General features: G+C 48.6%; 1 protein-coding gene across 1 annotated transcript in view; it reads left to right on the plus strand.

Moving 5' to 3' along the window:
- The window catches only part of PIWIL2 (piwi like RNA-mediated gene silencing 2), a 2,549,426-nt gene that overhangs the window by 217,345 nt on the left and 2,304,672 nt on the right, over positions 1-27,409 (plus strand). Inside the window, exons 3-4 of the mRNA XM_086944806.1 lie at positions 10,182-10,377; positions 10,686-10,782. Coding sequence (XP_086800932.1) covers positions 10,189-10,377; positions 10,686-10,782 — 286 coding nt within the window. The 5' untranslated portion in view covers positions 10,182-10,188. The remainder of the gene's footprint in view (positions 1-10,181; positions 10,378-10,685; positions 10,783-27,409) is intronic.

The following is a 27,409-nucleotide window of genomic DNA, read 5'->3' on the forward strand; positions in this document are numbered from 1 at the left end:
AGACCTCCCAGTGGATTGTTTGTTGGGCAATGATTTGGAGTCGTCACAATGGTCAGAAGTGGAGCACCGGACTCACATGGAAATGTTAGGTTTGCCAGCACATGTGTTCGCTGTGACTAGGTCACAGGTCAGGAAATGCCCCACTGAACAGGTGCTGGATCCTGGAACAACGGACCAGACACCTCCCAAGAAAAAGAGCAGTAGGGTTAAGGCTGCGCCTTCCCCCTTGCCCCAGGTCGAGGATCAAGTCTCAGAGGAGGCTGACCTACAGGAATTGAGGGAAACTGAGCCGAGAGAGTTCGAACTTGATCAAGTTGAATTCTTGGGCCCAGGGGGACCCTCCAGGGAAGATCTGGGGAAGGACCAGTTAGACTGCCCTTCTCTTGAACCCCTCAGACAGCAGGCTGCTGCTGAGGCTGCTGGGAACGCCACAGGTACCCACAAGGTATACTGGGAAGATGGACTCCTGTACACTGAGTCAAGAGACCCCAAGCCTGGCATGACCAGGAGGCTGGTCGTCCCCTTGTCTCAGCGTGGTTTCCTACTTACCTTGGCCCACGAGATTCCCTTAGCAGGTCACTTAGGCCAGACGAAAACGTGGGACAGGCTTGTCTCGCACTTTCACTGGCCTCACATGAACGAAGATACCAAGGAGTTTTGCCGCTCCTGTGTCACTTGCCAAGCCAGTGGTAAGTCAGGTGGCACGACAAAGGCCCCCCTTATACCAATGCCTGTGGTGGGGGTGCCCTTTGAACGGGTGGGGATCGACATCGTCGGTCCCATGGAACCACCGACAGCATCAGGGCACAAGTTTATACTGGTGGTAGTGGATCATGCCACCAGGTATCCTGAAGCTATTCCCCTTAGGACCACTACAGCACCTGTTGTGGCAAGAGCCCTAGTTGGAGTATTCTCCAGAGTGGGCTTTCCTAAGGAGGTCGTCTCCGACAGAGGTGCAAACTTTATGTCGAGCTACTTAACTGCTATGTGGAAGGAATGTGGTGTCAACTACAAGTTCACTACACCCTATCATCCACAATGCAATGGGCTTGTTGAGAGGTTCAACAGGACCCTAAAAGGGATGATTCATGGACTACCGGAAAAGCTTCGGCGTAGATGGGACGTCCTGATCCCCTGCCTCTTGTTCGCCTACAGAGAAGTCCCACAGAAGGGGGTTGGCTACAGCCCTTTTGAACTTTTGTACGGGCATCCTGTAAGAGGACCCCTGTGTTTGGTGAAGGAAGGATGGGAGAGACCTCTCAAAAAGCCTGCAGCCAACATAGTGGACTATGTGCTCGGCCTCCGCTCGCGGATGGCTGAATACATGGAGAAGGCATCCGAAAACCTTAAGGCCAGCCAAGAACTCCAAAAAGCTTGGCATGACCAAAAGGCTGTCTTGACTGTTTACCAGCCCGGACAGAAGGTGTGGGTGTTGGAGCCAGTGGCCCCAGCAGCACTCAAGGACAAATGGTCCGGGCCCCACACCATCCTGGAGAAAAAGGGAGAGGTCACCTACCTGGTCGACCTGGGAACTCCCCGGAGCCCCCACCGGGTGCTTCATGTCAACAGGCTAAAAGCATATGTCGACAGGAAGGACATGAGTTTGCTCATGGCCCTAGATGAGGGACAGGAAGAGGAGAGTGACCCTCTCCCCGACCTGCTCACTCAGAATCCTGACGATGGCTCGGTAGATGGTGTTGTCTTTTGTGGCAGCCTCTCCGAACATCAACAGAGCGACTGTAAACAGGTTCTTCAGTCGTTCCGACATCTGTTCTCTCTGACACCCAGTCAGACCGATTGGTGCACCCATGAGGTCGACACTGGTGACAGCTTGCCCGTAAAGAGTAAAATCTACAGGCAGCCTGATCACGTTAGAGACTGCATCAAAAGTGAAGTGCAGAAAATGTTGGAGCTGGGAGTCATTGAACCCTCGGATAGCCCTTGGGCTAGTCCCGTAGTTCTAGTGCCGAAACCTCACACCCAGGGTGGTAAGAGAGAGATGAGGTTCTGCGTAGACTACAGGGGTCTCAATGCAGTCACTAAGACTGACGCCCACCCAATACCAAGGGCAGACGAGCTTATTGATAGGCTGGCTTCGGCCAACTACTTAAGTACGTTTGACCTGACAGCTGGGTATTGGCAAATCAGGTTAGCTGAGGACGCCAAGCCTAAAACCGCATTTTCAACCCCTGGTGGGCATTATCAGTTCGTGGTGATGCCCTTTGGTCTGAAAAATGCACCTGCCACCTTCCAACGGTTGGTGAATCACGTCCTTACTGGGCTGGATGACTTCTGTGCGGCGTATCTTGACGATATTGCTGTCTTTAGCTCCACCTGGGAGGATCACCTGGTCCACCTGCGGAAGACATTGGAGGCGCTGCAAGCAGCAGGCCTCACTATCAAGGCCACCAAGTGCCAGATAGGGCAGACACAGGTTGTATACCTGGGCCACCTTGTAGGTGGAGGTCAGGTTCAGCCACTGGAGAGCAAGATACAGTCAATCAGGGACTGGGCTCCTCCAACCACCCAGACTCAGGTTCGAGCTTTCTTGGGCCTGACTGGTTACTACAGGAAGTTTGTCAGGAACTATGGTTCCATCGTGACACCATTAAATGAACTGACAAGTAAGAAAATGCCAAAAAAGGTTCAGTGGACAGCGAGCTGTCAAAAAGCATTCGATGACCTAAAGCAGGCCATGTGCACGGCGCCTATCCTCAAGAGTCCGGACTACTCCAAACCATTCATTGTCCAAACAGATGCTTCTGAGTTGGGTGTGGGAGCTGTTCTTTCTCAACTGAATTTTGATGGTCAAGACCAGCCCATTGCTTTTATAAGCAGGAGGCTGACCCCTAGAGAGAAGAATTGGTCAGCTATTGAGAGGGAGGCCTTTGCTGTGGTTTGGGCCCTGAAGAAGCTGAGGCCATACTTGTTTGGCACTCACTTCAAGATTCAGACCGACCATAAGCCCCTCTTGTGGCTAAATCAGATGAAGGGTGAAAACCCCAAACTACTTAGGTGGTCCATTTCCCTACAGGGGATGGACTTCACAGTGGAACATAGACCTGGTACTGATCATGGCAATGCCGATGGGCTCTCCAGATATTTCCACTTAGAACAAGAAGACTCACCTGGTCAAGGTTAGCTAGTTGTTCCGACGTTTGGGGGGGGGTCATGTAGGAGAGTAGGGTCTGCAATCCTATGATCACCCAGATTTTTTGCTTTTGTTTCACTGGTTTACGACTTTCTCTGGCTGTGGGCCTGCCAATCAGACCCACAGCCTGGCTGTTCTCTCTCTAAATTACGATATGTACCCTAGGTGCATTTACCAATTGGTACTGGGCCACCTTATCAGACCCTGTAACCCAGGGCATAGGTGTACCCAGGGCCGCCAGGGGCTGCAGCATGTATTATGCCACCCCTGGCTGGCCTCCTAAATCTGACACAACTGGCTGCATGACAGCTGGGGCAAAGTCGTGTAATCACCCTTTGCTTTAGATATAGTAGCCCTATATCTAACCCTCCAATGGACACCCGAGTTCCTATCAGTCACTCCTATGGCAGGCCTTGACAATCCTGAAGGCAGAGTGCATGGGCTCGTGTGAACTAAGCTCTGGCCCGAGCCGAGCCCGGTTGCAGCTTGCGGAATCAAGACCCAATGGCTGTTCCATGATAACGCGTACCATATCGGTAACTTCGGTGTCGCGTTATCAAGACATGTCGAGTAAGGTGTCATACGAATCGGGATGCTGCCCTCTCACCAACTCTGGCGACGAGGTTAGCATTCCGCCCTTCTAGAGGGACACGACATGTACGTAACTGTGAACCCCGGTTAAAGTTAACGAAAGCCTCAGCTCCACAAAATGGATGCTGCCACCACAGACACGAGTCTGACCTCCTGCTGCTGGGAGTCCTTCCAGCGAGGAGCACTTGGACAAAGGGTTTCCTGTCAAGGGCGGTGTTCGCACCGTCCCAGACAGGGTTTGTGTATTCTGGGTAGGTAGGGCTTTTGCGAGAAGGTGACTGCGGAGTGGCACCCCGGTGCTCACTACGCATCTGCCGGTTAGAACCAGTTCCAGGGGCGACAGCCCTGGCCTGGGGAAAGTCCGGCAGGGGAGAGGGGTGTAACTACCCCCCTTCCTGGTCCCACCCTTAGGGCAGGACCTAGTCATGTACCCACCCCTTTCTTTAGGATAAAGGCCGGAGCGGGGACCCTTCCAAATTAGATCATCTTTGAATCAAGAATACTTTCTACGAAAGGACTTCAAGACTCTTCTCAAGATTTCTCCCTTGTGGCTAAGGAGTAGTCACCCTGCATCAGCGGGCACCATCTAAGAACTCTGCGGTTTGCTGTAAGTCCTTCCTCAAGGAATCCGACGGCCCAGCTCGACGAGAACCGGCTTCCCTGGCACCTCTGACCTCTACCCACGTCATCAGCTCAGCTGTGATCTGTGGGTGCGACGAGACCTCGAGGGACCGGCCATCATCAGAACCTGCACGCTCTTAAAAACCAGCACGACCATCGAGGTAACTCTCTGGTGAGTGCTCTGGGGTCCGAGAAGCCCCGACCCTGAGCCGCTCCAGCACCGAAGTGCAGTCTCCCAGCATCTCCACGATCTGCGTGGGGCCCTTCTGCTCGCTGCTCAGCACGTTGTCTGGTCACTAGCCGCTGGCTTGTGTCCTTCTGTGACGACATCCGAGAATCAACACTGCCGGTCTGGTTGCTCCAGACTGGCCCTTGCTTCCATCTTTTCGAGAAGCACCCCGGACCCTCCTGGTCCACTCAAGACGCCGACAGCGACATCCGTCGTGGGACAGCTCGCACCTCCACCGTGGTCGCCGACAACGCCTCCTGGTCCGTGAGACTGCAGAGCCTAGCGTCGCCCACTCACCTGGTCGAGGTGACGGCCAACCGGTGCCTTCCTGGTACCCTCTGACTACTGGCTAGTAGTACGAACTTGGTCCCCTCTGCTTTCAGGTTTCATCAATCTCTACGAACTATACACCACTGGTCGCCGGCCAGCAACTCCTTTTCTTCCGGCTCCTGGCTCGTCAGCGAAGACCCCGACGCCTGTAAGACTTGCAGCCGCAGCCCTCGTGGCTAGGTAACTCGGCATTTCGGTGCCTGCATAGCCTCCTTACTCTAGGGTCCCGAGTCCCTCGCTTCCGACTTGCCTTAACCTTTCCGTGTCCTCGGACACTTGTCTTTAAACTGTGCACTTGAAGTATTTGCTAAAGAGATTTGGTTTGTGCTTAGTACCCTGTCCTCATAAAGAGTACAGGGCTGTTGTGATTCTTAATAAATATACTGTTTATTTTCATAACACTTGTGTGGTGTCCTTTCACTGGGTGTTCAAGGGGTACATGTGTGGTAAACAGCTGGCTTAACGCGCCCTCTCGAGTCTTTAGCCTTAGACTGCTCGTATCCACGCTACTAGGATAGCTGGTCTATAGGTTGACTTACAACCAAACACCATAAGGGTCGTTGGAACGATACATAGCGGTCGCTAGAATAGCGAACGTTGCATATCGGGCCAACTTCTCACAGTCTTCATCTGCTAAATTCATTATACATGAGCTGGCAGTCTGTGATAGCTCCTTATAATACCCTGCAGGATTTTTACGAGGATCAGGCAATGTCTGCTTGAGTGCTAAAACTTCAGATCGTTTCAAGGGGACATGTACCCATACACGCTGGAAATGCGGTGGAATTGCTGGGTTTGCATTTGCGTCACCTTCCCTCCAAACTGGAGGAACTTCTCTCATGGGGTACTGTCGCGCCTTTTTCCTACCTGACATGTCATCCTCATACAGTGATCTAGAGGCGTTTCCCTTACTCCTATAAGATAACAACAAATCTATTGCTCGTTCAACATCGGCACCTACAATCATGCCTTCATTAAACTTAAATCGCATACGGAACAATTCCTGCATTTTGCGTTTTGGATCATTGTCTTGCAAGTCTTCGCAGAGTTATACACACATCTCTTCGAATACATATCTGAGTGGGTGCGTCCCACTGACTGAAGACTTTCATAACCGACTGAAAATCCTACTTTACAGTATCAGTAATCCATTTGCGTGCTAACTCATTCAGCACTTCTCTTTCCTGATAATCAGGCAGTTGACTACGCAACTGTCTACGTCCTGTTTTAGGGGTCGCCTTAGGCACCCAAAGAAAGGTGAGAACAGACCAGTGACAGTACTTGCCACTCTCTGTCGAACAAAAGGAGAAGCTTGCGGAGAGGCAGATGTCCCAGAAAAGACAGGCTGATGTAAAGAGGAAGTTGAGGCAGTGGCAGAAGTAGTATCATGATAAACAGTTGGAGCAGTAGGCAAAGCCACAGAAAAAGTAGATGGAGTATGTAGCAAAGGCGGCGGTCCTTGAGAGGGCTGCGCCGGAGAAGTAGGAACCAGCTGAAGAGGAGCTGGTGTTTGTGCAAGAACTAGAGTTCGTGCGCCGGGGCGCGGTATAACAAGGCGCTTCGGGGGTGCGGTAGCATTTGGTGCATATGGGGGTGGTGAACTCAGTAAATGGGACATTAATGGATCCTTCTCTGATGTCTCTTTTGAACCTTGTCCTTCATGCGGCAACATTGGGTAGCATTTATCTACTGCTAACTTCTTGCTTCTGAGCATTTGTTCATTCTCTTGCTCTTCCTCATTATCCCTGTATGCAATGGCAGCTTGCACCATTGACATACCTCTTTTATTTTTCTTTGCTAATTTTATTTCTTTCTGTTTGGCTTCTTTGCGCCATAGGCGAAAAGAGTCAAACATCGCCGGCCGGGCTTTCTTCTTGAAAAGTTTAACCTCGAGGTTATCTAAAATTTCTGCGTCAAAGCTACCATATTGGGGCCATTTTAAAACACCATCTTTTCTGGTGTACTTTATCCATACTTAATTATATGTGATAGGGCCTACTCCGTGCTTCACATAAAGTTCATATGTTGGAGTTCCAATCGGAGGAACCGGACACGAATCCTCTAATCGGGAGTCCTTACGACAACCAAAACAAAACAAGTTTCCAAGTCTGCTAAGACCAGGCATCTTCGCTCACTAGTCTAGCTTCAAACTTCAAAGGATTATCGAATACGATATTTTCGCGAATACACGAATCCCTTGGTTTTGGCGCTTGCAAGTTCCAAACAAGGTGTATCTCAAGGATACCAAGACTAAGAATCAAACTAAGGACTGGGAGACGCTCCACTTATACTTAACTGAAGTATTGATGATCGATGACGTCACTAGAAGACTTGTCTATCGTTTCGCTCTACCAAGGATCACTGGGTCCAAAACAGGGCGATAGTCAGGGCAGCAGTCCTTCGTAGCCGTCGGGACGCGGGGAACCTCGCAGCAAAGACCTTCGGAACCACGTCGACATACAGAGGTCGCTGAAGTGGCTGGCCGTACTCTGGAATTTTCACACGAAGCTCCTCACGAACATCAGGCTTGGACCGTCACCGCTTGATATCGCCCCGAGTTGGGCGCCAACTGAGGTGCCGGGTTTTTAGGAACCCGGTGGTGCCAGGGGAAAACACCCGAAGACCTCTTGAGTTCTTCCTGTTTCGGACCACAGAAACACAGTCTTCTAGGTGAAGTCAAAGATCGAGTTTTATTGGCTGCAACCAAGTAACAAGCGTCCTAGAAGTACAACAGCACGGTTTGTAGATTCTCAGGAGACTGTTCGTTTTTACAGAGCCAGCCTTCTCCTTTTATACAAAAATAACAGCTGCAGGCAAGAATTCTTCAGTTTACAACACAGTCATATACATATTTCCAAAACACTAAAAAAGCAAAGTCATGATGGCAAACCCACATTTTCGATGTCCAGTTTGTGATAGATGACCCAGCTCGGCCCGGAACTACCATCAGATATCGATGAAACCCCAATAAAATCGGGCACCTCCTCATCGTAAAACTGGTCATAAACAAAAAAACAGGGACAGGTGTATGTGTGTGGATAACATGGTTTGTATGTAGTGAATGGTTTATGGCATGTTGTGCCTTGATGCAATCTTACTCGGCCACTGGGCGAGGAACCGCCCGAACAGGTTTGGCTGGATGCAGTGGAGTCAGCTCGGCCAGGTCATGGGGAAGTCAGCTAAGGTGGACGTGTCCTTTCAGATCAAACTCGGCCTTAATCAATTGACTATATGAGGGCAAGCCACAAGATGGATGCCGTTTACAAAATGGAACCCGAGGGTTCGAGTCGGAAACCGTGATTTAAGGGTGATGGCATCACTCAATCACGACGCAAATGCATAGGGATAATGTCCTAATCATTACCGGTCTGCCGGCACCAAATTCGTCAGGGTACGATGATATTTTGTGACACGAGTGTTGGGCCTCGGTACCATATTATAGCAGGGTCCAGAATTCTCAGAACCACACCTCCCCAGTGCTGCCGTCGGCCAATGGCTGACGCGGCCCTGCCCGCGCACGAAAACGCCCGCACCGCGGCGGAATTACCGCCGCGGTTAACTGGTTAATTGCAAGAATTCTCGCAACAGACGGCTAACGATGTCTTTAGCGAGACCCAACAAAATATTTCCTCTCTGACTGCCTCTGAAACCTGGTAAGAGGTCTTTCAATTCCTTTACAAACAAAACACAATCAAAAAAACACTTTCTTGTAGCCCCCTTTTCCCTTTTAAAAATAAAAAAAATGTTGATATATTTTTCCTATTTTCTCAAGCCTATCCAGGTTCAATATATTTTGAGTTTTGTAGACTGCTACGTGTCTCTTATTGGTTACTTGAGAACGCTGTGTGAGGTGCAAACATGCATACTGTAGCAGTTCAGATTTTTACAAAAAGTGGTTATACTCATTTAAAAAAATCTTTTTATTAGTGTCTGTTTAACATAAGATAACAACACTCCACTGTCAGCAGCAGTTAAGATTTGACATCTTAAATAAAACCAGACATCGCAAGATTCCGCAAGATTCCGATCGTCCTTAACTGCTGCAGTGTGTTAAGGGATTTGAACTTAGTACTCTAACTATATAACCTTTTTCATGAAGGGGGGAGGATGGGGTCCATGAGCAACCAATCCTCCAGGGATGGGGAGTCTGCTGGTTCTGTTACCTTCTGTACAAAGGAGTCGAGGGCATGTCTGTCCTGTAGATAGTGGTAAGTTTAGATTTCCACCAGCTGGACCTCCACCTGAAAGAAGATGAAGAGGTTATATTTGTTTTCTGCCATTAGACTAAGGTCCATATTTCAACAGTCTACATACAAATCCTAGCTTATCTTTTCAATTCCCAACATGTTTTTTTGGGGTGTAGGTAAGAGGAGTAGTTTGCAGATTTGGCCTGGATATCTTTTGTGGAACATTATGAAGGCTTCTTCATGAAGAGTCCCAAATGTAAAAAATACAATGAAAAGGGACTTTGGCAAAGCCAGTATTTCTAGCTTTGCGTACTAACACATGAAAAGAAAGGTATAAATAAATGCTGTTTGCTTGGATTACCGCATTACTGTAAAATGGATGGGCTTTTCCTTTGCTTGTTACGCAGGCATAATTTTTATTTTATTTTATGTAATCTGATTCAGCGAACATATTGTATGTTTTGTAATTTGACGTCTCGAATTGCATTGCAAAGTTTTTTATATTCAAATAAACATAGCCAACCAGTAATTCGTTCATCAGTGGGAGGTCTACACTGCACCCAGTAAAAAAGTAAGATTGCTTACATTTAAAAAAATTAAATGCTTCACATATGTTTCACTTTTTTATTAAAATATTTAGGTAAAAAATATTTTTTTAATTGGTCCATGGTATTAGAAGCACTTAGTTAGAGGCAAAACAGTACACTAAGTAGCATGACTGTGTGATAAATATTCCTCAAGGTTGATCCAAATTGTATTGACATTATCTCAAAGCAATGGCAGAAAGGGACTAATGCAAAGCCTCATATTTGTGAATATTCCAAGGTTGTTCTTCCTGATCTAGAAAGGGCTTTGACCCATGGACTGGAAACCCTTAGTAGTCTGTGTTAATCCTGTCCCTCTCTTATTGGAATTTGACTTTTTTTCTTCCAAACAAATAAAATGATATGAATTTAAAGCTCAATGAATGGACATTTTGATTATTTCTAAAGTTTGTGATAACGTCAAACCTGACTGCTCCGATCTTGTAATTCAAGATAATTCTGACTGAAAAATGTTATTTCTTTGACAGCATTAATATGGATCCTTCAAGACCAACATTCCGGGGTACTGCTTTTCGCATGCCCTTCATGGGGCGCATGCCTTCACCTATTCAACAAGACCCTAAAGCAGATGCAATGTCTTTTGGGAGAGCAGTCCCGGTGTCGCGTGGCCAGCCTTTGACAATGGCACGAGGAGCTTGTCCACCAGAGGTGCAAGCAAAGCAGGTAATCACTTTAGTGAGAGTCGTAGGTATAGACTTAACCATTGCACCATCAAGCACAAGACAAGTACTGAAGTGAGAAGCATTGGATGTCATGGTAGTTTGATAGATGGGAGGTGCAGATGAATAAAATGCTAATGGTGAGTACCGCTGACTGCTTGGCTTGTGAGTTGACATTTGGGTCCAAATTCAGGGTCCTATGGGAAAAGGAAAAAATGATGAAACTGAAATGCTGCCAATTTAATTAGACTGACATGACTCGTTCATGAGATGCCTCCTGAGTACTAATGCTAATTTTATGTGTTTTTGAAGGTGCCTCCTTCTACGGCAGAGGTCCTGCCCTCCATGTTCCAGAGCTTAGGGTTTGAGGCCCAGTCAAAGCCTGCTGGTGGAATAGCATTTCCTCGTGGTAAGTTTCAAAGACTAGCAGGTACAGTTCTTAAAACATCAGTTTAGCTTGTGCCTCGTTTTTTCTTCTGTTTATGCGGATTCCATCTTTTTGAAAAATAATCTTTCGTTGAGATTTATATTTGAAGATTTGCTTAGAAAAATACAATCTCAAAATGCACAAAATTAAGTCGATTTATCAATTTGGAGTTTTTCTAATGCAAATTTGGAGTGTATTCTGTATAGTTGGAACTAAGTGGTATGTATATTCTTGCGAGAATTCCTCCAGACCTTTTATAAAACCTTTGAATAAAAGATAAAATTGTGCTATTCGGGAATTAACTTTTATCATGGCTTCATGTCATGTAAAAACACGCTACACCAAAATTAATGAATTGGTATTGAATATAAATTGAATTTATCTAATTTTTCTGTTTATAAACATAGACCATCTGCCTTTTTCATCACCATTCTATTTCTTCAGTTTCCAATTTGCATCTGCCTACTTTTCTTTTCTCCATTTTTATGTATACATTTATCCACTGTCTTACTCTTCGGTTTACCTTTCTTGATTTCCGTTGATCATTTCCTACATAGTCCTTTAGCCCTGCTTCAGAAGATTGTTTCTATTGCCTATTCCAATTTGCACTTGCATATTTTGATTATTTTTCCTGAATGCACAAATATACTGGTGAGCTTTGCTTGATATCCTTGTTCTGCGCCACCTTCGTTCTTCTCTGTAGATGATACAGTTCTCACTCTTTTTTCCTAGGTGATCTATTTCCAGACAATTATATTACCCCTCGCATATTATGTTTTTTTGGCCCATTCAGCATGTGGAATTCAGCATTATTTGTTCCTTGCACATGAGCTCCGTGCTTTGAATAGCACTTGCCGCTCTCACACTGACATGCTAGCTCCTTCTCAGCATAGTCTTGCAGGCCATGTCCCTGTGACTGTCATCCCGCATCCCCACTGCTTCCGACTTGCCTCAATTCATTGTCCTTGCAAGTAGTGTCCTATTACTTATTGCTGGCCTCCCTAACCTGATACTTTGGTATCATGTTTTTTAAACAGAGAAATGAAGCTTCAGCAAAAGTGATGGGAACAGATTCTCCCATAGCTCCGCTTTAAACTCAAATATAATTTCCATTGAGACACCCCATACCTCCAATTAAAAAAATCAATCGATTTAACTTTAAAAAAAGAAAAACTTAGTCTCACAAAAATTGAGAATATGCTTGTTTTGTTCCTTTGGTGTAGTTTGGCAGTGCCATTGCATACCTGAATTTTATCTTGATTAAATCTTTTTTAAAAGACGGACTCATTAAATGGAGCTCATATTGTATCTGTTCCTTTTGGTATATTTCCCCCTTGTGGCGTTCCTTTGTCTACGATGGCCCGACTGCATAGTTCCCCTACCTCCGCACCACAGTTTCCCCTAGAAAAGCATCATGGCACCAAGCCTACTTCATCTCTCACACCCACCTCTTCCCATAGAATCCCACAGTGGCCAACCTTCAAAGTCCCATTTACTAGGGCCTTCTAGCCACAGATTCCTTACCTTAAAATATTCCTCTGGCATCAGACTGGATCTGGAAACCTTTGAACACCAGGAGATGATGGACGGAGCGCTGAAATTTTTCAGACACTCACCCCCAGTCACTGATCTGGGTTGAATCCATCATCATTCTTTAGCTCACTTTGCCACCCCAGTTCAGACATCTATATGTAAATCAGTCTTGACCCTGTGCCTCATGGGAACAGTCCATACAAAAGGGGTTGATGGACGGAGCGTTTGAGCTAATCAAACACTTACCCCCAGTCAACTGATCTGGGTTTAATCCATCACCATTCTTTAGCTCACTCAGCCACCCCAGTTCAGACATGGCCATATGCAAATCAGTCTGACCCTGTGCCTCATGGGAACAGTCCAGCCCGAACTGCCAAGCCATGTCTTCCCTGGACCGGAAACAAGCATCCTGGGACCGGTTTTGGATTCATAATCCTCATCAGCCAGGCTATCTTGAATCCAGTGTCAAAGCGAGCAAGGGACTCATGTCTGGGCATAACCTGCCAACATAGGCCGAACAAAGCAAACACAAGGAGATGATGGACGGAGCGCTGAAACTTTTCAGACACTCATCCCCAGTCACAGATCTGGGTTGAATCCATCATCATTCTTTAGCTCACTTTGCCATCCCAGTTCAGACACAGCTTTATGCAAATCAGTCTTGACCCTGTCACTTGTGACCTGAAACTTTTGAGCTATCCCCTGGTGCGTCGGTAGGTGGTGTCATTCGCCTCTACATGGCTTTGTTCGCGTTGTCTGCGCTAGAAGTAACGTGCGTTGTGCCTAAACATGCGCGACCCCAATGCGTTGACCTAATTTCCTTAATCTTCGGTGCTATTTGTGTGGATCCGGATCGAGCCCTCCTCAGTCATCTTTTGGCTGACTTCTTGCGACTCTTTTGTTGATGACTAGAGTGCCTTTTTAGAGAAAAAATGATATATATTTTCTGAGGTGTCCTCGGATAAATCCACCAGGCTCAGCCTGGTGGATCCTGTCTACAACAGTTCTTGGTGATGGACCCCCACTAGGTGTGTTTCTCTGGTGCTTTGAGACGGACTACGAGTCTGCATCATGTGCTGAATGCAGTACCATGAACTTGAAGGCCATCCACAAGCGGGCCATGAAGCTCTTCACTGTTCGCCTTGGGACTCTGCGCCACTCCAGGTCCCATTTGGATAGGAGATTTTGGGACCGCTTCTAGAGTCACGTATGTCGGTCCTTGTCACACTCCAAGACTTCATCGGGTAAGTCTCATTAAAAGTCGTCCAAGGAGTCAAAGCTTTGTTTGACTTTTGTGCATTGTTCCAATTCTTTGGACGGCACATGGGAAAAACGCCACAAATCGCAACCTTACTTACAGGTGGGTTCTGTGCAGCCAGCATCGGAAACCCGGTCTTCTCTGCTCCGAACCCCTTTGGAGCACTTTTTAGTCCCACAGGTTGTGGAGGGTTTTCAAATGGAGTTCCGCCGATGGGGTCTGCCCTTGGCATCAGTCGACCCCTTAGGATCCATTGATCGATCCAGATCGGCTGAGGCTGCTGTGGACAGTTCCACTGGTGATATTCCCATCTCTGCCGACCTCATTGTGATTTGCGACTCTGATACAGAGTTGGATTGGCGTTGGTCAGGCATGCAGCTTAAATTGGAGACCTAGCCCTATTTCACTTAAGGGCTGACTAAGGAATTCCAATGGAGGGGTTCTGAGGATTCCTGTCCCTACACTGACCCCCTTGCCGAGACCCTAGCCTCCTCTCTCTTCTCATAGTGACTACGGAGAACGGGGCTTCCTTTGCAATGGTGGTCTGGAGGGCGTCTGAGGTCCTCAACCTGCAGCTGCCCAGGGTTGAAGTCAAACCAAATGTGTTGACGGAGGTGCTTCAATGGGGGGATATCTCCATTAGAACACTTACTACCCTTTCTGGGAGCCCTTACTGAGGTCCTGCTTGGGGCCTGGGTCAAGCCCTGCACTTGCACCCCTGTGCACCTGGCCATTGTTAGCGCCATCGCCCCTTTCTCTGGAACTCAGCCTTCCTCTCCCAGCACCCCACCCCTGAGAGTCTGGTAGTCCATACCTCAACTTCCCAAATCAATCCAGGCGCCTTCCGTGCCATACCATAGGATAGGAAATCCAAGAGGCTACACGCCTTCAGTAAGAGTTTTCTCTTCTGTCAGCCTGGCACTGTGGTCGATGACGACCAAGTGCTTATTGAGCCATTATTCCTATTCTCTGTGGGATATGGTTGCGCAAGTGCTGCCTCTGGTCCCTGTGTGGGGCCCGGACCATACTCCCCCAAGCTACTGCTGACATGCAAGACTCAGCAAAGTTCCCAGCCATAAAAATTTTGGATACAACCAACTCACTGGGGAGAGCCATTGTTTCTTTGTTGGTGCTTCCACATCACAGCTAGTGGAGGAATATTGTCTTTTCGGGAGGGATGTCCTACCGTCGCTCATGGCAATGCCTTCCAAAGAAGCCCATGTCTTTGGAAACAAGGTTGGTTTGGCCTTGGAAAGATTCACGGACAGTAGCGCCACTACTAGGTTGTTGGGGCTCTCTGTGCTCCCAAGACAGCCGCGGTCAACCTCGCACCCTCACGTGGCTAAGATAAGGGCTACCAGCAGCACTCTTTCCTCAATAGCCATCCAGGCCAGCAAGCACTGTTTTTTCATGGCTGCGGACTTGGCTTCCACAAGCCTCAATTGGCCCAAAACCAGAGGTCCGCCTTTGGCCTTACTAGTGCCGCTTGGTTGTTCACCAAAGGGATGGCAGTGGAGGTCAGGGGTTTCAGTCTTCCCCCTACCTAGATACTTAGCTTTTGAAGGCAGGCTCTCCCGATGCAGTTGTTCACCACCTCCTGACTGCAGGGATGTCCTGCATTCGCTGGGATTCACTATCAATATGCCAAAGTCACATCTGACTCCCTCTCAAATACTCCTTTTCATTGAAGCTGTCTAGGTACAGTGCCATATCGGACTTATCTGCTGAAACTGCAAGTCAGGATATTTGGGCTATGATACTGATGCTTCAGCCTCTATCCTGGATTTCGGTAAGACTGACTCTGAGGCTGATGATTCTCTTCACCTCTTGTATTCTGTTACTAAACATGACCATTGGCATATGCGGGCTCTGCAGGTGGACTTAAAGACCCAGTGGGCGCAGCATCAAGGGAATCTCCCTGACCTTGTGGAGATTTCTAAGGGACCTGCAAAAGACCTGCTGTGGTGGCCCACAAATCACGATTGGGTTAGCGGCAGACCTCTCTCTGCTCCTCTCCCAGAGCACATAGTAGTGACAGATGTGCCAATTCTGGGTTGAGCGGCCAGAGGTTGGGATCAGAGGGCTCTTTTCTCTGGTGGACACTCAGCTCCACATCAGTCTGTTGGAACTGAAAGCGCTCGGACTTTCATTGAAACCCTTTCTGCTTCCATCAAGGGAAGGCTACTTCAGGTGTTCATGAACAGCACCACTGCCATGTGGTATTGCAACAGAGTGGGATGGGGTTGTTGACCCTATGTCAAGAGACTCTGCATTTCTGGATATAGCCAGAAAGTTAAGACTTTTTCCTGGAGGTTCAACATCTGACGGGCTGTCTGACACTCGAGGAGACGAACTCTGCAGCTGATGCCTAGTGGATCACTAATGACATCTTCATTTGCAGATGATCTCTTCTGCCTGTGAGGTTGCCCGGAGGACGAGACCGGGGTTCCCGTTATCCCCTCTACTGTTTGCTCTGGCGAGGGGGCCCATGGCTGCTCAAGCCAGGACGGGAAGATACTATTCAGGGCTATTGGTAGATAGGCCTATTCAGCATGTAGCTTTGTATGCGGACGATCTGCTCATGTTCCTGCTAGACTCCGGGGATGCGCTTAGATGAGTGAACGACTTGCTGGAGACCTTGGGGAGAATAGTGGGGCTCCCTGTGAACCAAGCCAAGTCGTGTTTGTTCCCCACCAAGTCAGGCAGGGTGGACCAACAGAGTGCCGGGGGGGTCCCGTGGGAATCCCGTTGCTTGTCTTACCCGTGGACCAAGATTTATTACGATCATGACCATCTTTTGGAAGGCAATGTGGGACGAGCGTTGCGCAGTGCCAAAACCTGTTTCGACTTTTGGGGAACTCTTCCGTTATCCGTAGGGTTGCTTTGGTGAAGATGGTCACTCTTCCCATTTGGATCCAGAGTAAGTTTTTTGCCCAGCTTAATACTTTGATTACAGGATTTCTGTAAGGGACTGGGAGAAGGAGGGTGGCCCTGATTACCATTCAACAGACCAGGTCGGTGGGAGGCCTTGGGTTGCTGGACCTTGAGGCCTATTACCATGCCGTGAAACTCCATTGGTTTACGAAATGGGTAGCGGGCCACATCAGGCATCCGGAGGACATGGCGGGGTCATATCCGAATTGGCGTCTTTTGTTCTGTGTTCTACTGCGAGTCCCACGAAGAGATGGGCTGGTGCTGCCAGATTTAAGCATGGTGCGACAGTGTTGGGCACCTATGGCCAGGAAGGCGTGCGTCAAGACCCTGTATATGTTTGAGATCCCGTTGGGGGATGTGCGAGGTGCTGCCCCATGGGAGTAGGCTGCAGTCCTAGGAAGAGGCAGGAGTCCTCACATTCGGTGACCTTTACGAGGATGGCAACCTCCTCCCTTTCAATGATCTCAGGGAGCGCCATGACCTACAGCGAAGGGACTTTCTAGTTCATGCGGCCCTGACTGCAGCTGTCAGAAGGCTCTGGCGGAGGGGTCTGGCTGAGCCGGACACGTTTCTCGCCTGTCAGTATGTAGGGATGGCAGCAAGAACTTATAAAGCGGTGACTTGTCTATATTGTCGGATTATCCAGGACTTGCGTTGCGACTCAATGGGAGGTGGACTTGGGGGAACCCATTGAGGAAAAGCCTTGGGGGCGTTTGTCAAGAGGGCATGGAAAAGCTCTCAGAATGCGCGCTTATAGCTGATCTAATTCCATTTCTTGCATAGGGCTTACCTAACACCTGGCAAAGTCAACAACAATTTTGGGACGTCCTCCGCTTGTCCCCGTTGTACTCTGGAAGGGGCGAGGTTTCTACACATGTTCTGGGACTGCCCACAGTTGGGGGACTACTGGCGATGGATGACGACTGCTTTGGCAACTGTGACCGAGAGGGAGATAGCCATGTTGCCAAGGGTTTCCTTATTGCACTGGTTTCTGCACACTGCTAAGAACAAAATCACCAGCAAGTTCATTGATTTGGGATTAGTCCTGGCAAAAAAAGATCCTTACTGCCCACTGAAGACGAGACAGGGGCCTACTCTAGCACGCTGGCGTAGGGAACTCGGGACGTTGGCAGAGAGTGAAGGGAACTACAGACTATGCATGGCCAGGGGTAATGGGAGCGAGACAACAATGGAAATGGCTCGGGCGTGGGTGGCGCTCGTGGAACTGGTTAAGCACCCAGCTGTAGATGACGAGAATGTACTTGATGGGGTGGAGGGCGCTCAGGCTGATTGCGCAGCTGCCAGGTGATGAGGGAGGGGCATGGTGAGACCGATAGTGGCTTGACAGGGACTCTGCCCCAGTGTTCCCGGCCTGCCCTGGATTGAGGCCTGCGAGGCAGGGATTCTGATGGGTAGTGCAGGAGATCTGGTAGACTCCCTGAGTATTTTAATGGTTAGCAGCATGCTTGGAGGGGTGGATGGGGTAGGGGGGCCATCTTAGGGTGTTTTAGGACCGGGAGGGGTGGATGGGTATTGGGAGTTTTCTACTTGAATCTACATTATTGGACGAATCGAGCTGTATGCTCGGCTACCTCTGGGGAGATGGCAGGGAATTGGAGAGGCACTCCTGGGGGCCCCTTGAAGAGATTCTTGGCTTGCAGCCAGTTCTGGCAAGACCGCAAGAATACTAATGTATGGCAGGAGCTACGACGGCAAACAAGATGGCTGCTTAGGCTCCCGGCTCCGCCGACCTCCGTATCCCGCCGCAAGATCCTGCACAATATCCTGATTTTACGCCCAGCCCCTGCGTACATGAACAGTTCCTCACTCCGAGGGTGAAATCCGGGAATTTTTATCGGCTAGTTTCACGGAGTTACACAGAGTTGAAGATTGTGGCCTACTCCAGCGGTGAAGCCGGGGCCTCGAGTATCTGCATGGCCGGGTGGTAGTGCAACAACAATGGCTCGGAGACCCAGGCAGTCTATCATAGTGGAGGCTTCTATTGCGCCCGGAATTGGCAGTGATTGTTCTCTTTGCTCAGCACTGATGGAGAGGTGACCTTGCTTGCTACTGACGGCAGGTGGGGGTTCCCGTCCCGCGGACCCTGTGCGGGCTCCCTCCGGGGCTCGGCAGATCGGGGCCCCGGCCTGCGGCGTTAAGCCGGGTGATCGCGGCTGTGGAGAACGACGGGTTACCGTCCGCGCTTGCTCTCTCGTGATCCCTGTCTGTCCGCCCCGGAGACACTAATTCACTCGGAAGGTGATAGTGATCGGTCTCGGGCGTGAGACCATGGACTGAAATGTGTTCGAGCCATCGCTGAGGTCATTGCTGGCAGAACTCTGGGCGCTTCAATCACAAATGACTGTCTCCATGAATAAAATGGATGCAAGCCTATCTGAGATTCTGCTTACTGTACCGGACCCTTCCCCACTATTGGAACTACCATCTGGCCATTCAAGCAGCGGCCATTTTGACTCACTGCGAGGACCCCATGGGGATGCGAGTATTGGAATCATTGGATGCAGCCCTGGAAGATGGTGTCCTAGAGGTCGTGAGAAGGCCACTGCACCTTCCACCGTTATTGACTCTTGAGGTATTGACTGGCTTCCTACCCCCGGAGACTTGTGTTGTAGACTCTTTTTCATCTGGTGATCGTCTCCCCCCCTTTTGGAAACGTTGCGACCCCGGGGCAAGAAACATCGAGACTGTCTTGTTGGGAGAGGGAGGCTTTCTGCACCAGAAGCTCCACTGGACTTACTTGCTGCAAGTGGTAACGGATTGACTCTTGATGACTTCCCTCTCCTCTATGACTTGCCTGTATGCCCTTGGGTCTCGTTGGGGAGGGCTTGTGTGCTGGTCCGGAAGGGTCAGGGGTGAGATTACTCAACTCGGGGCGGTTTGAAATGGTATTATGACTGTTCGACTTGAGATGATTTGATTTAAGAGGCTGGGCGGTGTGTCACGGTGCCCCCTAATTCCTCTCATAAGGCTCGCTCCGCATCAGTCTCTTTGCGATAGGGGGTGCCTGTTTCTGGTGGGGGGATTAATGGGCTTGGGGGCAGGTGCTACTAGGCCCTCGTCCGCTTTTCCTCTTTCTTTCCCTTCTTTTAGGGGTTTTAGTTTTTTTAGGGCGACGGGCACGCTGCTAGTGGTGTTAGGCTACAGCCATCGGCAGGGGTGCAGGGTGGGGAGTTGGACTGGGTTTTTTTATTTTGCCTTTCTTATTTTCTATGGCTTTTTTCTCCCTTCCCTTTCTTTCCTCTCGGGTCAGTATAGTCTGTGTACTATTCTGATTACACTGTGTTCTGGAATTTTGTGCTCACGCTTCCTAGGTTAATCGAAAGTCCGGGTGGGCAGGATCTGGGAGCCGGCGCTTACGAAACTGTATCCGATATTGTTGTTCACTTCGATACATAAGCATTGGCGCCAGGGTTCCTCATATTGTTGTTTCTGACGTATATCCTGTTTGTTGGCCTGTCCCCCGTCTCCTTTAGCTTGATTGGATGGCACCTGGTCCGTCTATTTCTATAATATAAAATGAAACCTTTATTATGTCCTGTACCCTATTCATGCGTTCCAAGATAAACTTCATCCTGAATCGCTGCAGGACCTCAGGACTATCTGCTGATGAGCTGTGTTAAACCGTGCTATGATTGGTTACATTTATTACTAGCGGCCGGCCCCTGCGGTTCTAGGCCCATACTTGTACTTTCATAGTCTTGCAATAAAGGTTTAAAAAAAAAAAAGAATACTAATGTATATATTTTAATACATATCGCCTTCCCAGCTATTTCTTAATGATGCCCCTGGGGCTGTCTGTATGGCTTTTTCAGAAAACCAATAAAAGTCTGTTAATTTGCAGAGGGTGCAAAGTCTCTTTCAAGAGTGGAGAGAATCTTTGTTAAATCTATCCACCACCACTGAGAACGTGCAATGTCTGCACGTTTGCATGCTGGAGTTTTCCAAGGCATCCGTTGCTCTAAGACTCATTTTGTCTTGAGTGGAGCTCAGGACTCCCAAGCTATACTATTGGCTCCAGGCTGGGCATGAAGGTTATGGTATCCCAAACTCCGGAGCCTGAGCATCTGCCCTGTAGTCATGCTGCCCATTCAGAAGGACCTTCTGTCGCAACAACAGAACCTGCACCTGTCCACTCTCCACCTTCATGTGTGGAGATTGAGTGGCAGCAGTTGAGTGTGTTTGATCTCCCTCCTTAAGTATGTGATTTAATTCTGGTAGTCAGGCTTTCTTTTAACTGAACCATCTAATCCTGCCCAGAGGACAAGTTTGTGTCTTGGTGAACATCCAAAGGAGTTGATTGTATGTCCTAGCAAGTCTTTGCTTTGGACACAGTAAAACGATATCGGTCTGCCATTTATGCTTTCGTACAGTTGCTGGATCAACCATCCCTATTTAAGTCACATGTGGTGACTAGTTTCCTTAAAGGTTTACAACTTAGGTTTCCTCCTATGCCCTTCATTATTGCCCACTGGAATTTGAATGTAGTTCTCACCTTCCTCACTTGTTCCCCTTTGGAGCTGATGCGCAGCTGTCCTCTACAGCTCTGAAATCTCATAACTGTCTTCCTTGTAGCAATAACTCTGCCAGAAGGTTTAGCGAATTGCAGGTGCTTTCATTTAACCTTCCCTACCCCTCATTTTCCGAGATAAGCTGGTTCTTAGAACTCAAGCATCTTTTTTACCAAAGGTGGTCACACCTTTTCCCATTGGGCAGATCATTCTCCTGTATACCTTCTGTTAGCCCCCCCTTTTATCCAACTAAAAAAGACAAGACTCCACCGCCTGGTTCCAAAAGAACGTTGTCATTCTACATTGATTACACCAAAGATTTCCGAGTGGATGATCAACTTTTTGGTGGTTTTAAAGGGGCAAATAAAAGAAAGGCAATTAAAAAAATGAACCATCTCTTGATGGATCGTCCTCTGCATTAAGATCTGCTACTCAGTGGCCAAGAAACCGCTCCCTCAGGGCTTAGCAGCCCATTCCACCAGAGCTAAAGTTGCAACCACTGCTTTAACTAGAGTCTCCCAGTCCAGGACATCTGTCCGGCCTCTGCGTGGTCATCACTGTAAACATTCACCAAACACTACTCCCTAGACAGTCCGATCCAGCGGGATGGGGGTTTTGTCCTCCAGGACTTCTTAGTTTTAAAACGGTCAACAGACCCAGGTTCCTTACTTCCTTACTGATCCTCCCTGTCCTTCAGGTCCTCACTTTTGGCACACGTCAATTCCAGTGCGGATGGCGCCACACATTACTGAAATACTCGACCTGCTGGTGCTCAAGGAAGGAGATTGCTCAAAAGTTTACGGATCCAGTAAGAATGGAATCCTGCGGCTAGATAGAATTTTTTCCAGATAAGGTGTTTTTAAAGGTAAGTTCGTTTATCTTTCCCTGATCTGTCTAACATACTCAACTCTTTCAAAACCAGTTTTTATGAAGGAAATGTCTTACCATTGCCATTCATCAAAGCTCTCTTTGGGGATCCTACTTTACATAGTCAATGCCTCCCTCACTGAAGCCATTTTCCAAGAGGCTCCCAAGACTGGTCAGGTCCTCCCACTCCAAAAGAAACCTGCAGTAGATTGTAATGACCTCCCAACTACCGGCCCATCACTCACCTACCACTCAGCAAGAAGATCTTTGAAAAAGCAGTCTTTGTACAGTTCCAAGATCACAACCAACAGTCTGACTTCAGATCATGCTTCAGCATGTAGCCCGCCACCTTACACATCGTAGATGGTGCCCTCTTTACCACTAACGATGACCCCTTGTAGGAGGCTGGCTTGTTATATGGTGCTTACTTATGTAAGTGTAGCACCCTGCACTAATCCAGACAACCTGTATGGTGATTTTAGTGGTCTTAGTCAACCATAGAAACCTCTTTAAGTGGTAGCTGTGGAGAGCAGCCTTCAGGCTTAGTCCAGAAGGAGTGTAAAGCAGCTTGTTTTACCAGAACTTCATCTTATTAGTATAGAGTAAGTGAAAAAGAACCATTAAGTGTAATTATTATGTGACACTCGCTAACACATAACCATATCTCCTACCCCGAGATATAACACAATTAACATAATACTTTGCAAATAAAACAGGTAAGTAGCACAAATGCACAATCGTCTCCAGGGGGAGACCAAAGCATATACTAAAATAGTGGAATGTGAACCATGTCTCAAGACCAGAGTGGACCCAGAAGAAGACTTGGAAGAGCTGGGGACCCAAGAAACCACCCAAGGTGAGTATTTAGGAACCCCAATATGGTCGTCTACATTGTGGGAACACAACTGAGTATTCAAGTCAATGGGTCAGTTGCGGTTGCAATTTTAAAGAAGGACCCTTCCCAGCCCTGAAGAAACCCAGTGGAAGATAGAAGGTTGGAGAGCCACCCCACCCATGGATACCCTAGGAACCAGGATACCTACACTAGGGAAACCGGGTGCATAGGTGTGAAGTGACGTCTGGTACTACGTCCAACCCAATAGAGGACTTCAGGAAGATGCCGCTGATAGTGAAAGTGTCCGGTGGGACCCAAATGTGGATTCAAGATGAGAAGTACCTGCAAGCAGAGGGGACAAAGTCTATGCCACTCAGGCGTGATGAGGAGGCATGGAAGACGAATGCCCACTGATGTTGCGAGACGCAAGAGAGTTGACATTGATCTTGGAGCTGCAGCTGTGTGGACCAGGCGATGCTGAAGAAGACCAGCAGCCGTTCACACGCCCGATGTCGAGAGCTGCAGGGTTGGTGTCTGACAGTAGCGCTAGCAAGCCTTGGCAACCGCAAACATGTTAAGCGAAAAAGGTGCAGTGTCAGGATCAGCAAGGGCCCATTGACTTACCACAAGCAGGGGGGTCAGAGTAGGCCCTGAGCAATTGGGGCAGCTTACTGGGGTCCAGAAGGACCCTCGAGGTCCCAGAGGCACAGGAGTCGCAAGAGGACCTCGAGCAGTTTACCCAAGATACAGGCCCACAATACAAGAGATGCGGTGAGGACGAAGATCTTGGCTGTAGTCGATGTTTGAGGCTGGAGCTTCTTAGAGCCTGAAGGTCTCTGGTGAAGAGAGTCAACAAGCATTGGCAACGGCAAGTCGATGCGGTGCACAGAGGTGCGGTTCCTGCAGTCCAGACGAGGGATGCTGGCCTCAAACTCGGTGAGAAGACAGTGCAGGCCTTGAGGGAGTTGCAGAACCACCACCTGTGTTGCTGAGCCTTTCGGAGTCCGTGGGAGTCCAGGATGAGCAGACCGGTTAGCTATGTTGCAGTGCCTGCAGATGTAGTGAAGTGACTCCTTCACATCAAAGAAGATTCCTTCAGGTATCTGGGATATCCATAGGCCATGGGAGAATCCTGTATGGAGCACGGGCACAGATGTAGCAGCATTCTTGCAGGATAATGAGACCAGGAGCAGCAGGAGTCTTCCCCGTTGCAGTCTCTGTGTCCAAAGTGAAGTCCAGCAAACTCCAGACTACCCAGACGGTCAAGGAAGGAGTGGTGTCTTAAAATATTCTTGTCCCATGACGAATCTAGGGATCCACCCACAGTTAAGGCCTTAAGTACCCTAAGGAATGAGTTGGGATGATTCAGGGGTCCTTCCAGAGGAGGGGCTGGACAATGAGGAGGATACTCCCATGTCCTTTGTCCAGTTTCGCACGAGAGCGGGGGCCAAAGGCTCCTTGACCTGGTTTGAACTGGGGTATGCAAGGAGGGCACCAAGTTTACCCTTCAAGCAGTCTCAGTGACGCTGACAAATGCCCCCACCCTGCCCCAATACACTAAATCCTGTGTGGGAGATGGTCACATCTCCCTGTGACAGGATGTTCGAGGCATGTGGGCTGCTGAATTCATATCTGTGCATAGATCGCCGCCTAGTGTTGGGTCCGGATGATTGCATTTTGTTGTCCTGGAAGAGTCTTCGATGTATCACAAGATAGGTGACTCCTCCCCTGGACTCCAGTGCGCATGGGCATCTTCTCCATCCTCAGATTGTTTTTTTCCACCATTGGGTTCGGAAGTTATTCCTACACTCCAACTTCGGAATCGAAACAAAACTTTTATAAAGGAGTGCTTGGTGTAGAGACATGGACATGACGATGATTACGAGAAGAGCGGTATATGTAAATAGGAAATGCCCTCGCAAATGGACCAAGATCTGGACCAACTAGAATACATACAGAGGGGATATCTGTGACCCTGTTCCCGAGTCAGATGACGAAAGCTCAGATGATGACTCCGAGGGGGGTTGATAATTCAGGGGGGGGGAACATACAAAATAGATACAATGGTAATAGAAGTAGGAGTTTGGACAGAAATGAATCAACAGTACAAATGCTATTTGATGATTGTAACCTTGAAATTTACTCATGCCTACTGTCTGTCTGTTTTGTGTATTAAAACCAATAAAAACATGTTAAAAAAAAAAAAACTTTTATAAAGGCCAAAAGGCCTTCGACCTAGACGGTATTGTTCTCGCTCTGTACCTCTTGACTCGATAAAGCTTTCCATCTCGAATTGGTCGTGGACGCGGGCCGTTGGGCCTTTTCGACGCTATGTGGGCCTGCTGTCGATGGAAAGGAGCCCGTTTAAAAGGTGCCCACAATGCCACTCCAAGTTCCCGCATACTGGCAAGCATTCAGTATGCAACAAGTGCCTTTCTCCAGACTACAAGGAAGAAACCTGCCCGGCCTGCGCCCAGTTTCGGTCGAAGAAAACCATACGGAATCGACGGGCCGCTAGGCAAGAGATGCAGCGACAGGCACCGGAACCGGACAACATCTTCGATGATGACCAAGAACTTCCAGAAGCTCCAGATTCGGACCTAGAGATAGTCACTGTCGAGGACTACTTGGACTCCAATGACGAGATCCCACCGGGGCAAATCGGGAGTACACTGCCCCCGACACCGATTACCCAGTTACCTAAGGCTCCAGTCGAGGCATTGCCAAAAGGCCATAGCCAAGATCCAAAGCAACATTCGCCAGCCCCGCCATCCGGCTCGGCTCCGAAACCTAAGCCTTCAGAGACCCCAGGGCCAAGTACCGCAATCCCAAAGAAAGTTCCAGAACCTAAAAAGGTTGTTGACCCGAAGGCTGTCGACCCGAAGAAAACCGTACAGCCTAAAGGCGTCGACCCAAATAAAATCGTCGACCCAAAGAAGGCCGTGCAGCCTAAAGGCGTCGACCCGAAGAAAACAGTCGACCCGAAAAAGGCCGTGGAGCCGAAGGGCGCCGACCCCAAACGGGTCGTCGAGCCGAAAAAGGACGCCAAGCCGAAGGGCGCGACACAAAAAAGACGTTGACCCAAGAAAGCCGGCTGTGCCAAAAGTCGCCGAACTAAAGAAGGTCGCAGACAGAAAGGGTGCCTTATCGAAGCCTATAATCCACCCGGCAAAAGGCTATTGACCCGAAGACAAGTGCTCCAAAAACACCAGTCGATCCTAAAAAGACCATCGGCAAAGGACAGTCAACTAAAGAAGCCTGTCGAGCACAAGAAACGTGTCAAAACGAAAGACATGGTCGACCCAAAAACACTTGCCGACCCGAAAAAAGAGCCCGAGCCAAAGAAAAGCACTAAGGCACCAAAAGTCGTCGAAGCTGAAGATGTTATCGACCCAAAAAAGTCACAACCAATAACAGTGGAGGGAGAACTCTTCCATCCTGATCCAGCAGACGACCAGGCAAAAATATATATTAATCTTGAGACTGGTAAAGTCACAATCCTACACAGGAAGAAGAGGCCACTGGACACTGACTCTCATTCCCCTATTCCACTTAAAAAAAAGGACTTTGGGACTTCTCCATCTAGACCCTTCATTCCCTTCTATACCATTATGCCTACTACTCCTTTTGCTCCTTACTCTCCTTCTCACTATGGGGACAATGAGGGGAACACAGGGGAGGATCCTCAGCCTGATTATGATTATCCACAGGATCCTGAGCCACAAAATGTACCATGGGAGGTGCCAACTGACCCTTATAACACCCATCCCATCCCTGATGTCTCCTCTTATCCAACTAAGCCTTCACCTACTGATGACACCATTGTCTTCAACCAATTAATACAGGGCAGCGCAATACCACAATGTAGATCTGCATAATGACCCTGTCGAGGAAGACTTGATATTTGACACCTTCCCTACATCAGAAAAGAGTGTCAGAACACTTCCTATGCTAAAGGGAGTGTTAAAACACGCATCTGACATATTTAATGATAGAGCCAGGGCACGGGTAATCAATCCCAGGGTTAAGAAAAAGTATAGGGCAGCCCCTACAGACCCTACCTACATCAGAGGGCAATTACCATTAGACTCACTAGTGGTAGCTAACGCACGCAAAAGGGCCAACTCAGACAACGGGGGAAGCCCCTCCCCCCGATAAGAAATCAAAGATATTTGAAGCCTCAGGTAAAAGGGTAGCAGCACAGGCCTCCAATTCATGGAGGATTGCCAATACACAAGCTCTGCTAGCTCTTTACGACCGGGCGCACTATGACCATCTGAAAGCTTAATGCAACACCTACCTGAGCCTTTTAAAGCCCAATCTGATGACCTCATACAGGAGGGAAAGTTCATCACAAACGCCTCCTTCAAATGTGCACTTGATGCAGCAGACACCGCAGCCAGGTCTATTAACACTAATGTTTTACTAAGGCGACATGCATGGCTGCGTATTTCGGGCTTTAAGAACGAGGTGCAGTCCCCCATTCTTAATCAGCCAGTCAACCAAGACTTCCTTTTTGACCCTGCTGTCGACACCATTTTAGATAAAATAAAAAGACACAGAAACCACAAAGTCAATGGGAGCATTGCAGTTTCAGCAACATAAAAGTTCCTTTTGACGCTCCTCATACAGGGCAGCTACACAAGGCAATAC

This window comes from Lissotriton vulgaris, chromosome 11, assembly GCF_964263255.1.
Source record: "Lissotriton vulgaris chromosome 11, aLisVul1.2, whole genome shotgun sequence".
Lineage (NCBI taxonomy): Eukaryota > Metazoa > Chordata > Amphibia > Caudata > Salamandridae > Lissotriton > Lissotriton vulgaris.